Below are 13,160 nucleotides of genomic sequence, written 5' to 3' on the forward strand. Positions count from 1 at the left end.
GGTTAAAATGTGCTCCAGCTTGTGTTTCTGTGGCTGGGTTGAGTAGCTGACTGGACTGTGTGAGTGAGCTAGGGGGTGATTGGCTAAATGCAGGCAACAGATATTCAAATTATTTAAATGAGCTGAAAAATCACAGCTATATTTTTGTATTAAAGCAGTTTGCTATTTTGAATTCCTTCAAGCTTGGCTCACTGAGGCAAATATGTTTACAAAAAAGATAGCTTTGTTTTTTATTGTTTGTTTTTTTGTTTTATCTTTTCCAGAATGATTGTTTGTTTTTGGAATTTTCTTTACTTAGCTGCAGAAGGTGAAATAAAGAAGGAAAAATGTCTGGCTGGTAGATGTTGCTGCTTTTAATGTGGATGAGTACTGGGTCTGTAGTTTTCATATTACTGCAGTCAGGTCTGTCTGGCTAGAGAGGGGCGTGGCCTTCCTCAGCTGTGTGCTCTGATTGGTTGGCCTTTCTTGGGGAGTGTTGAAGCCACGCCTCTCACGTGTGACCGCTTTGTGTCAACCGTACGGCACTCAAATGCACAGCCGGCGGTGTCCGAAGCAGTGTGGAAACGCATCGCCATGGAAATGACTGATTTGGATATGGGAGGGGTCTGAGCTCGGGAGTTCAAAGGTCACCCGTGTCTGCAGAGCGCTCGTTTGCATGTTCACGCTGACCTTCAACAACCTGGCATGCAACACGGCCGTTTCAGATCATACAACTGTGTGCGCACGTTAGCCGTGCATTTTACTCTTTCGCTCGGGAAACTGGACTCGGTACGCACGCATGAAGTCACCACCCAGAGCCAGAGCTGACCGCAGGAGCTGGAGAAATGAGCCCAACCTCTTTAATTAGCTTTGTGGTTTTTATTACAGTATATCCGGTGGAAATTCCCAGGATTCCCCCAAATCGCGTTGTCCTGGCGCACAGCGTTGCGGATTTCTCAGTGAGGGAGGCGTTGCCTGGGGATGGCTGGCAGGAGCCAAAATGCCACCTGACATCTGTAGCTTGATCATCACATTTATTTCCCCTCAAACGAGCCATTACAGACAGGAAATTTCAAATGTATTTAAGTATGAAAATTGGATGCTTTTGTAGTTGATGCATGTTCTGTTTTTCCCGATACTGATGTCTCTGGGGTGCTCATGCCAAACTGCTTCTGCTTTTCATGGTTTTGGGACTTTGGATGGTAGATCACAAAGGCCTCTACTCCACCAGAGTCCCTTGTGGGAGAAAAACAAACAGTTTGACTGTGAAAGGCTGTTTATAAATGAGTACAAGAGTGTTGGAAGTATTGACTGGTGTGTGAGAGTGTGTGACAGTGAGAGAGAAAACAGACTGATTTAGGGACCAGACTTCTGTTCTGTGTCACTTAAAATGAATGAAGCAACTCCGATTGTTTTTAAATTTTTACAGAAATACAGACCCACTGAATGCTGTTTTAACTCTTTCGACTAGGGATGCGGTGAAGTCCGAGACGATTGATCTGTGTGTGCGTGTGCGAGTGAGAGTGCGTGCGTGCGTGTCTACGCTGGTGCGTTTCCACGGCTGATCGATCCCCTGCTGGACTCTGGGAAAGTGTGCGTGTCCGGACTGGAGCAGTGTGTAATGTAACGCGTGCTCTCCTCCCTCTGTTCACACCAGTGTCTGGAGTTTAAATGGGTTTCAATAAAAACGTCACCATTACACCCCCTGGCCTGCTCTGCTTGGATTGCTTGGGAAGATCAGCCATGTCGTCCTCAGCTTTGGGTTCTGTTTTTCTTTTTTTTGTTCTTCCTCTTCCTCTTCCTCTTGGTCGTCAGGTTCTCTGGCTGCGTCTCCATGGCGCCGGGGTCCTGTATCTCGTTGTCACCGGTGACTTGGGGTTTGGCACTGATTGGAGGGCTGAGAAGGACAATGACCAATCACGTTACAGGTTACCTGGCCTCACCTGTCAGGCTCATAATCTTATGGCAATGTAAGAAGTACTATTTTCTTGTTACTCAGCACTTAACCATGTAATCAAATTGGTCATTAAATTATCAATTTAATGACCAATTTGATTACATGGTTAACTCACCTAATTGGATTTACAGGGTCTGAATTGGCTTCTGATTTTAGTAAAGTATAAATAAGCAGCCTCTCCCTGTGTGTGTGGGACCAGCACTGGGCACCTCAGCTGGGTAGTCTGACAGTGACTCACCTGATTGGCAAAGGCGTTTCCGGAACCTTCTCCTCTTCCTCTTCCTCCTCCTCCTCCCCCTCGGGACGGCGCTCCAGGACGGCCACGAAGAAGCCGTGGGTGAGAGTGGTGCCCGGGCTGGCCCGCAGGCACTGGGGCAGGGGGGGCAGCCCCCGCTCGGGCCAGCCTGGCAGGAGGGGAACCAGCCTGTGCGGGAGGGGGGACAGAGGAGCCGAGGTCAGACACGGGAGTGGCCATTTGCAGTGCCTCCTACTCCTACCACATTCATAAACTCTTCAATGACTTTTCAGTGACGGTGTTAAAAAATAAATGTAATGTTACTCATGATGTGGGACTTTGCAACACCAAGCTGCTGAGCCAGAGACGAGGATGTATTTCTCTCACGACAGCGAGATCTGATCTTAACGTTTCATTTCTCAGCAGGAGTGGCTCCCCCCTGCCTACCCCGCCCCCAACGCTGAGTTACCTGTAGCCCGGTTGTGCCCCCCCCCACTGAGTTACCTGTAGCCCTGGTTGTGCCCCCCCCACGCTGAGTTACCTGTAGCCCTGGTTGTGCCCCCCCCCAGCTGAGTTGCCTGTAGCCCTGGTTGTGCCCCCCCTCCACGCTGAGTTACCTGTAGCCCCGGTTGTGCTGCAGGCAGGCAGACACCACCTCCTCGTTCTCCTGCGTGTGTATGGAGCAAGTGGAGTAGGCCAGGCGGCGGAGGGAGGGGAAGCGGAGGGCGTGGTTTAGGCAGCGCAGCTGGAACGCCGCCAGGGCCTGCAGACGCTTCGCCCCCTCCTGGGGCTCCGAGCAGCCGTCCCGCAGACACACCATCCCTGAGGTGTGCGCAGACACACACGCTATCACTATCACTATCACTGAGGAGTGAGCAGGCACACGCACTATCACTATCACTGAGGAGTGTGAGCACGCACGCGCACACACACACTACCACTATCACTGAGGAGTGAGCAGGCACACGCACTATCACTATCACTGAGGAGTGTGAGCACGCACGCGCACACACACACACTACCACTATCACTGGGAGTGTGCGCGCGTGGGCACACACCATCCCTGAGGTGACACACACACACCCCCTTTCACTGAGCGGCACGCACACACACCCAAGCTTCACACACACATTACCATTTAAGCCCAAGCCCTAAAGCTCCTGTGCCCTACCTGAGCCACTGCAGGACGGGTCCAGCAGGATGTACTCCACCCTGCTGTACTCTGGGCTCTCTGGGTCCACCTTCAGGAAGTCCTGATTGGCCAGCTGCTGACATGTGACACCGGCCCGCAGCAGAAGAGTGCTCATGGTGGACAGGCGTTTCGCATCCAGGTCAAACGCAAACAGCTTCCTGTTTAGTAGGACAAGGAAGGGGGGGGGGGGGGGTCAGCTCACTGACAAGCAGCTGAGAGGTGTGGGGGTACAGGGATCCCCAAACCGTAGTGTCTGTCTGTTTTCTCGTTTCAGCATTTAAATGCTTAAGTCTGTTACACTCCAGGCCTCCATGACAAGACTTAGATCCCTGAGCTGAAGAGTTTAAGTATTTCAAACAAGCATTTGACCCAGCTTCACACTGAAAGTAACCTGGATGCGACCGCAGTCCGTACCCCTTGTTGCGCATGATGGCGGCCAGGTGGCTGGTCTTGTTGCCGGGGGCGGCGCAGGCGTCCAAAACCTGTGCCCCTGCAGGGGGGTTCAGGAGGTACGCAGGGAGACAGCTGGCCTGCAGGGACACAGGAAGCAAAAAAAAAGGGGTTAAAGTAATTTGAATTAAAATGGCTGACGCAGGTCTACGGCCACTGAAGCACATTCATTTTGGGGCTGCGTACAGATTCGCACCTTGTCTTGCAGGATGACGTGTCCGGCTTGGTACAGGAAGTGATCGTGGAAGTCCGTTTTGGGAGGGAACACAAGGAGATCGGGGAGGTGCAGGTCCAAGATAAACGTTTTCCCAGACAAGGTTCGCAGATCTTCCATCCTGCGGAATCAACAACACAGCGGCCGTTGCTACACAGGTAAACCCGGTCATACATCTTAAAATGACAGTTAAGTATAAAATTGGCACACCAATAGCATGTACTGCCGACTGTGTCCCAAGGTGGAATTTGAATATGAGACGACACAGACATTAAATGCTCACCTGCCAGCCTGCCCATGATAGTTGAATCCTTCTCTCTTCAGATAGTCGATGACATCTTCCACAGTGGTCTTCAGTGTGTTCACGCGCACGTATCGTGGCAACTGATTGCCTGTGGAATAGACAGGGACAGACCCATTCAAATTATGCATCCTTACCCGATGATATATCTACAGTTATCCTGTGGACTTTTAGGATCTTTTGAATCTGCAGAGGTAGTAGCCTGGTGGATCACTAGTCTGCAGTGCCCACGCATGTCGCTGTGACAGCGGGAGCGGCTTACCCTCGATCTGGCCGCTGCTCGTGGGCAGCAGGTCCTGGTTGCGGCTGACCTTTTTCTTGATCTTCATGCGGGCTAGTTCGGACTGCAGCCGCGAGCGATGCTTCATCATCATCGCTTTCCAGCTCCCGCCGCACTTCAGTCCCTGCCCAATCAGCAGGTCGTACACCAGAACCTGGGAACGGACCGATGCAAAAACAGCCGTTTACGCACGCACTGCAGTGGCAACGCAAATGTATTTTTTTACTTGAAGCATACTGGACTATATCCAATGTTCTATAAAGGTACGAATAAGTCTTAAAGTTACTTTGGCCAAGTTCATTCTGAGTTTGGTGTCCTTGAGCAGTTTGGTCGCCGTGATGATGTCTTGAAGCACGGCGGAGAATTTCTGCGCCTCACAGACCAAGGCAAAGAGCTGCTTGATGTTCTGCGACGAAAACATATCAAAACTTACCGTTAGGTTGGTTAATAGCTACAGTCTCCCGAAAGTACGTTAACGGCAGAGTGGAATTAGTTATTTTGCTATATATAAAAGGCATTTAGATTTGAGATAAATATGACTCAAAAGTACAGACAATCAGTTTTTATTTCCTGGTATTTACACGTGTATATGATTTTACCACTTTACAGAAACCACTGTTTTTCTGTTGAGTCCTCCTATTTAACATCACATCGCACTTGGCGCTCGTTTGATTTTACATGTTTATTGTCAGGAATCGCAATGAGTGCTCAGATCATCATAGCCGTTTTTACAGTAAACACGGATCCCGTTCTCGTGTTTATAGTCGTTTTAATTATCTTGAACAAATATCTCTCGCAAGCTGCGAGTATGCATCAAAACGAGCACTGCCTCACCTGAAATTTACTGTCGTACACCAAGGTCTTAACAGCTCCCTCCTTGCGCTCCACTTTGTCCAGTATCTCAGCCGCTTTTAAATATAACGCCATAGTGTATTACCTAGATGTACGTCTACGTCTAGATTCAGTCTTGACGTGTAATGCTATTGCTGGCAACCCAAAGAAACTACTAACGCATGGCATGCCAGCACCATCTATTAAATCACTTTACGGACTGCTGCAAACATAACTTCATTTACGACACATCGGTTAACGTTGGCAGTGTATCATATGAATCGGTATGATATACTAAGGTCTCGCCGCGCTGAAATATACTCATTTCGAACAGCCACGGATTAGATAAATAATTCAAATAAGGATTACCGACCCACCGAAAAATAGTAACATGAATATCTCACGTGAAATAACTTCCGTTTGATGTCATTTGTTTGTTGGGTTAATGATTTATCGATATTCTCCAACTAATGAGTTGTAAAGAAGATTGAAAAGAACACACAACCTTTATCAAACGTGCAACTAGGTCTTCTGCAGTCAGCGTTTTTTTTAAAGCCCTTTCCTAGGTTTGACAGTGGATGGAGGGTTTTCATAGAGAAACGATCTATTGTGATTTGGAAGGTGCAGAATTGGACATTCCTGAATAGTATAGCCAGGCACAGTGTAGCTTAAATGGGCTTATATAACCTATATGGGTAAACATCTTTAGACACAGTAAGCCTGTATTTAATGTAAAATATGTGCCTGTTAACAATTCTACAATTCCAAATTAAGTCAATTCTACAGTTCCCAATACGGAGAATGATTTGATTTCCATCGTAAGCTCATTGTTATTGTGCTTAAACAAATTAACAAGTTTGTGAATTGAACTCAAGCCATTACTTGAATAATATTTGTCAATTGCTGTGTGGACGACCATGGCATACATAAGAATTTGGAGTTTTATTTAGTAGAACAAAATATCATGTGCTGAAAAGAAATTGATGAAATTATATCGAAAATATCAAGTGTCCTGAAATAATACATGTGAAAAATACCCAACCTGACTGGTTATAACATTGACTGAACAGCATTGAAATCATCGGATATAAATACGGGGCGTTCTCTCGGGCAGGAAAAAAAAGTGTCGCGAGATTATGAGTACAAATATTGTGACCGATTCGGGGAAGGAGCCGGAAAAGAAGGCGAGAAAGAAGTATTGAAAGTTACTACCAAGGTTCAAAATGTCGGGACGCTCAGTTCGAGCGGAGACTCGCAGCCGCGCTAAAGATGACATGAAGAAAGTCATGGCAGCCATCGAGAGGGTTCGTAGATGGTAAGTGAAAACTGGTATATAATTTGTTTAAGACGTATCTAATCTGAACATTTCTGAAACATAAACTTTCGTGTGGCAGTGGTACTGCGAATACAGAATGACACAAGATCTAGCCAATAGTGAAAGGGTTCAGCTGGTCGTCCAATCAACCGGTGGTTTGTTGGTAAGAGGGTGTACCTAAAAAACGACTGTGAAAGGCTGATTGGAAGGTTTCCCCGTAGCAAAGGCGTGTCCATCTGTCAATTGTTGTGCAACTAACTACTACCAAAAATATTTATCTGACATTATGGCGATTAACTTTAGAGGCTCATTAACTATTCACTATATCGTGATCACCGGTTACCACAACTTTCACTGAGACAATTGGCAACAAATAACACTGGAAGATAGCTTGACGGTCGAAAATATTGTTCATCTTTACTTGCTTAGTATTATACTATTGCTCATGGATAGGGTAGCGCTGTCGGATTAAAAACACAGGAAGCTAATTACTACCAGTCCTTAATCTTTTGTACACATTAACTGTTGCAGCCAGCTGCACTTCTCTATCCTATATATGTGTTGTCCCATAACAGTGAGCTATAATTTATGCAATTGAGCAGGGATTGTTTAAAAAATATGATGTCCCATGGACGTTCCTTGGAAGCTTGTGACCTTTGGCAGTTACCCCAGGAAGAAAACATTTTCTTTGTTCACAGGGAGAAGAAATGGGTGACTGTAGGAGACACATCTTTGCGGATATTTAAGTGGGTGCCAGTGGTGGACAGCAAAGAGGTAGGACATATGTCATTATAGTGGACAGTCTGCCAGTGATGTTGGACTACATACATTTTGATTATGTTTTTCATACACAATCACAGTTCAGAAGCACTGGAGTAGATGTGTTGATTAATCTATAACACAATAAACACAATAACTTGCTATCAGTGCCCAAAAAAATTGATTGTGGAAAATGTTTGTGATCAACAAATGTGACATTAAGCAGATCTCAGTGAGATCTCAGGAGGTTCATGCTCTCTGTTCCCCTGTTTCTTTTTCATCCGCAGAAAGACAGGAGCAAGGTTGGTGTGGGAGGAGCGAGAGAGCTGAAGAACTTTTCCGCAAACAAGGTCTCGGAAAAAGCTCGCTCAGTCCTGCTGGACTTTCAGGGTAGGAAAACGCATCCATTTAACAACCCTCTCGTCTCACGAGGAAGTGGTGCTAATGAGATTAATGATCAGGTGAACTTAGTGAAAATGAGGATTCTGTTACTCTACATTTACATTCACACATTGAGCAGATGCCTTTATTCAGAGTGACCTATAAAGCTTATATGAGATTAGATTCTTTATTGTCCTTCCAGAGGAAATTTGACAGCACATTCCATACAGTGCACATGCCTCAATACAATGCAACAGCACAATATTAACATAAATAAATACAGGTATACATCTGTAATTCACAGATTGTTCAGTGGGTTCACACACGCACACCGAATATACAACAGGAAAAAACACATGACATTAACAAATTATTCCATTCAGTGGCACAAAGGGAATAAACCTCCTTTTGAAGCAAACTTTATTTCACGTTATGTTTAATATATATATATTTTTTTTTTAACATACAGCCCATTTATACTACTGGATATTTTACTGAAGAAATTCAGGCCAAGTAACTTGCTCAAGGATAAAGAAGCCATGTCTGACCTGGGAATTGAACCCGCAACCTCTGAGTGACAAGCACACAGTTCCCTAACTACTGCACTTACAAGCACACAGTATCCTAACCACTGCACTAACAAGCACACAGTATCCTAACCTTTGCAGTACACTACATTGTCACCCTGCCTCATTTCTGTTGTTTTGCTCCAGATGAGAACAGCAACCAGAGCTCCCTGTCGGACGCCTACCAGCCCAAAGTGGACAGCAGCAGCAGCTCCAGCCCCCAGCCCAGTGAGCCCGTCAGCCCCGCCCACATCTCCGACTTCCGAACCGACGACTCCCAGCCCCCCACCCTGGGGCAGGAGAGCTTAGCGGGTAAGGGCACTGCACAGCGCCAGGGCCCGAAATCATAAAACCAGACGAGATAAGAACTTTATTAATCCCAGAGGGAAATGACGAGACACCACACACCATCACTGATAGGCACAGATTATAGAAAATGCAGAAATGAATGAAGAGGGGGGAAAAAAGCACAGATTCCCAAATACTTGATATCAATCAATCAAACTTTATTTATAAAGCGTTTCCGACAGCAGGTGCAACTCAATGTGCTGTACATAAAAAGACAGAAAAAAACAGGGTGATTGAAGGATATTTTAAAAAAACATTTAAGAGCTAAGGACAAAACTAAAATCAAGATAAAAAATTAGGGTAAACGGCAGCAGTAGAGAAAGTGGTGCAACAACAAACACAGCAGGCAAACAAGGTCGGATAAATAACAGAGTAAATAGTTTAAAATAAATAAAAACATTTTTTTAAAATATATGTACAACATGTTGTGCAAACAGCATGTTTGTGCAAATATAACATATAAATATAAGAAGCGAGCAGTAAGTCGGTTAGGTTTCATATGATGGTGGTGGCGGTGCTGTTTTGTTTTTCAGACTCGGAGACGTCGATGCCGATCTCCGCCGATGCCGATGAGCCTCCGACGCTGATTAAAGAGGACTCGCTGGCTCTCGCTGTCCAGGTAAAGCACACCTGTCTGCTTCCGCTCTACCTGCCTCTCCCTCGCTGTCCAGGTAAAGCACACCTTCCTGCCTCTTCCTCGCTGGCCAGGTAAAGCACACCTTCCTGCCTCTCCCTCGCTGGCCAGGTAAAGCACACCTTCCTGCCTCTCCCTCGCTGGCCAGGTAAAGCACACCTTCCTGCCTCTCCCTCGCTGGCCAGGTAAAGCACACCTTCCTGCCTCTCCCTCGCTGGCCAGGTAAAGCACACCTTCCTGCCTCTTCCTCGCTGGCCAGGTAAAGCACACCTTCCTGCCTCTTCCTCGCTGGCCAGGTAAAGCATACCTGTCTGCCTCTCCCTCGCTGGCCAGGTAAAGCACACCTTCCTGCCTCTCCCTCCCTGGCCAGGTAAAGCACACCTTCCTGCCTCTCCCTCGCTGGCCAGGTAAAGCACACCTTCCTGCCTCTCCCTCGCTAGCCAGGTAAAGCACACCTTCCTGCTGCCGCTCTACCTGCCTCTCCCTCGCTATATAATATTCATTATTTCAAATGAATATTCAGGCAATTTGAATATTATCTAATGTTCGCATCACAATGTGTTTCATCAGAGAAAAACGGTTTCACTCTTGGTCCGTTAGCTGTACAGTAGCAAAGCACTGCTGATTCATCTTTAGCTCAGAAACGCGGGCGTGGATTCTGTGCTCTCAACCGCGCTGGTTTTCAGGAGGAAGAGGACTGTTCTGGAGGCCCACCGTTAAAGAGAGTCTGTACGGATGAGAGCTCGGTCCTGCAGACCACGCCCCTGAGCTAGCCCACAATGCACTTCACCCGGCCCCAGAGTGCACTGCCGTCTCTGCGGTTCCGCTCCCTTCGGCTGCGACGGACACGCCCAGGACCACACGCCTCAGTATTCTCCTGCGTTTGAAGTATTTTTTTTGAAGTGTTTTTTGTTTTCATTTGTGTGAATTTTTTTTTTTTCTGTTGCCGCCAAACCTTTGGGCACGATATCACATTCACAGGATAACTGTTACCCGAGTGAGCCATATTGTATTAGGGAGGCAGTCCAGCCCTAAACTTAGCATGGCATAAACAAATGTAAGGCACATGTTTCAGCTTGTCTTGTAAATTTCTATGACTGGAAATTAATATGCGTGTATTTAAACGATAGCTTTATATGTTGGGTTTGTATGGCCTGTACTGCCAAGTGCCTAGAGTACTTAAAGGCTTTTTTACAAGTAGATGAAAAACCATCATGCCCTGTTTTGTCATTAATTCTTTTTATTTTTGTTTCAGCCAAGCCAAATATGAATTTGGAATACATTTTAATCTTTTTTTGTCAACGGGATATTTAACATTTGGACGAATACTGCTTTCTGTGTGCGGAGTAATTCCTATAGGTACAGTCTTTCAAATGGAGCAAATAAATTGTGGTTTCATATGTACAGTATATATAGCAGTTGAAATTGTGTGGAGTTTTTCTTGAAGTGAAAGTTCATTCAGGTACACTTTAGTTCACTTGAGTAGTCCAGTCTTTCTTTGGATTTGTTTTGGGTCTGATGGTTTTTTGCGCTAACTTGTGTTCCCATTTAAAAGACATCTAAGAGTTTTGATTTTTCTTGTATTTTTGACAGATCTTGAAAGTGCTTTTCTCTATATTATTTTAAGTGTTCTCATACTGATCTCAGCGTTAAGACCAGTATATTTTTTTTTTCTGCAATACCACTGTTTTACATGAAATTATAATGTAGAGTTTCTTGTGAGGATAAATTGTTTCAATTAACAGTTTGCTTTTAGTGTGCACACTGAAAGCAATTTTCAACGCTTTATTTTTTATTTTTTTGGCAGTAGGGAATTGGAACATGTAAGTTATTAAACAATTTTGTGTTATTGGTGATATTTTATATGATGAAATGTGCTGTACCTTGCAGTTTCTTTAAAAAAAGAGTATTTTGAATTGAATTCTTTTCATAATTTATGGAAGAGTGGCTTTACGTTTTTTAAACGTTTTCAGTGAAAGAGCCGGTCAGTTCCCACTTGCATCCACATATTTGGGTATTCTTAAATTACCTTAATCTACCAACAATGGTTTACAGATTTTCTGTGTTGAGAACACACTTTTAAAAATGCCTCTGTCATTTTATTTGATTTGGATGTCAAAGGGGTTCTGTTAATAAACAACTTTTTTTCATAAACGAGTTTATTACAATGCTTTCTAGAAGAAATTTGGCAAAAGCTTTGTTTAGAATGGCATATAAAATTGGATTAAAATTCTGTGTGTTTACATGAGCTCAGTGAGTGGAGAAGGTCGTGTTTGTAAGAAATGAGCATGTCTGGTCATTGTCTTTTTTTCCTGTGGCAATCAAAGACCTGAAAAAGTACCAGGCTCTCCGTGGGGTGTGCCCTACCTGCACGTACCTTGGTGGACGGCACACAAACCATCCCAAAATGCTGTCTACAGTTGCCTTTTAAGTGAGGGCTGTTTGCGTATCAATGTAAAATTTCATTAATTATGATTCTAGATTATTTTATTGGAATGTGAGTCCATTACGGCTCAGGGCATTTTTACACTCGAACCTTGAGCCTGTCCCACATGTTATGTCCTGGCTGGTCATAGACTCCCCTTCAGTCTCTCTCCATAGTCCCGAGGCCTGCGATGGAAACACACTGGGCACAGCGAGACCTGTTTCACTGCTCAGAGTATTAAACAAACCTTTACTGCACAAAAGCCGAGTGACACTTCTTAAAAAACAACAAAAAAAATGTTTGCAAGACAAAGCAGCTTCTTTCTCTTACCTGTCCATCCTCGCTCTAATTTCCAGGGAATTGAGAAGTTTGCTATGTACCAAGGCACAAATTACTGTCTTTTGGTCATCATGGCCAGCAGCAGCTTGCATTATGAAAATGTTTAAGATTAATCAGCATATTATATAACCAGCTTCATGTGAATTTGCGCACTCTGGGGTTCTGCTTCAGTTAGCTTTAGCGGGCTTTTGTCGTAACATGGTGGACTTCTCAGATTTGTCTCCTCAAGCAGGAAGTGTGTAAGGAAAACACAGTAGCATGCACACTAATTCAATGAAACGGTCAGAATCCGTTAAACAGTACCAATTCAGTCAGTGCTACTCTCCTGTGGATCTCAAACGTTTTGCTCAGGGAGAACCTCTGGAATCCTTCTATTGATTATTTTATGGCGCTTCCAGTCTGGGGTTACCCAGAATGCACTGCGCATTAGCCAGAGCTGTAGTTCCAGGTGCTTTCCGTATACGGCCTGGCCGTCTTACAGGACTGGAGACTGCTGTGGCCAGGAATTTCCCATGATCCCTAGAGCCTTGCTGTATTTTACATGCCGGAGCCTTTAAGAGATCGGGCTCACTCAATCATTTGCTCTCAAAGGAAAGAGATTGCCAGGTTGGAAATTTGACTAAAATATATTTTTTTTTTTTTGTGAGTGCCAAGAACAAACATAAATATAAACATAATGTAAAAAGAGTTAATAAAGGAAATGAGTTAAACTGCACTAACAACAGAAACGTAATCTGTGTAATTTGCTACACATGACAACAAAACAAACATTTTGAACATTTTAGTTCCCGAAAAGAAAGATGTCTATTGAATGGATGACGGCCATCTTAATCAGTCTGAATTGACATCTACTGACCTTTAACCCGTCATATCAGCCTAAAGCAAAATCCTTCAGCGGGGGAGGACAAAAAACACATGGGCGGGACCGACAGAGCAATGAGTTATGATGGAGAG

At 44.9% G+C, this 13,160-nt stretch overlaps 2 protein-coding genes and 1 long non-coding RNA gene across 4 annotated transcripts; 1 reads left to right on the top strand and 2 right to left on the bottom strand.

Annotated features, from left to right (window-relative positions):
- Nucleotides 1-804: 804 nt before the first annotated feature.
- Nucleotides 805-5,676, bottom strand: nsun5 (NOP2/Sun RNA methyltransferase 5). 2 transcript variants are annotated; one of them, XR_010324630.1, is made up of 11 exons: nt 5,443-5,676; nt 4,895-5,014; nt 4,591-4,762; nt 4,311-4,419; nt 4,010-4,148; nt 3,778-3,893; nt 3,343-3,521; nt 2,789-2,993; nt 2,175-2,360; nt 1,682-1,876; nt 805-1,215 (listed from the first exon to the last, which is right to left on the bottom strand). XR_010324630.1 is itself a non-coding variant. In XM_064303091.1 (10 exons), the coding sequence occupies exons 1-10, from the start codon at nt 5,533-5,535 to the stop codon at nt 1,732-1,734; spliced, it is 1,464 nt and encodes a 487-aa protein (XP_064159161.1). In that variant the 5' UTR covers nt 5,536-5,676; the 3' UTR covers nt 805-1,731. The 2 variants fall into 2 exon arrangements, 1 of the variants encoding a protein (XP_064159161.1); XM_064303091.1 differs by having other exon boundaries at nt 805-1,876.
- Nucleotides 5,677-5,796: 120 nt separating this feature from the next.
- Nucleotides 5,797-11,596, top strand: LOC135236627 (B-cell CLL/lymphoma 7 protein family member B-A-like). The gene is made up of 6 exons (XM_064303097.1): nt 5,797-6,754; nt 7,453-7,528; nt 7,801-7,903; nt 8,608-8,772; nt 9,342-9,427; nt 10,129-11,596. The coding sequence occupies exons 1-6, from the start codon at nt 6,663-6,665 to the stop codon at nt 10,213-10,215; spliced, it is 609 nt and encodes a 202-aa protein (XP_064159167.1). The 5' UTR covers nt 5,797-6,662; the 3' UTR covers nt 10,216-11,596.
- LOC135236632 (uncharacterized) lies at nt 11,342-12,920 on the bottom strand. The gene is made up of 2 exons (XR_010324636.1): nt 12,198-12,920; nt 11,342-12,068 (listed from the first exon to the last, which is right to left on the bottom strand). It is a non-coding gene; the product is annotated as an uncharacterized LOC135236632 (long non-coding RNA).
- Nucleotides 12,921-13,160: the final 240 nt, after the last annotated feature.

Source organism: Anguilla rostrata, chromosome 12 (assembly GCF_018555375.3).
Source record: "Anguilla rostrata isolate EN2019 chromosome 12, ASM1855537v3, whole genome shotgun sequence".
Classification (NCBI taxonomy): Eukaryota; Metazoa; Chordata; class Actinopteri; order Anguilliformes; family Anguillidae; genus Anguilla; species Anguilla rostrata.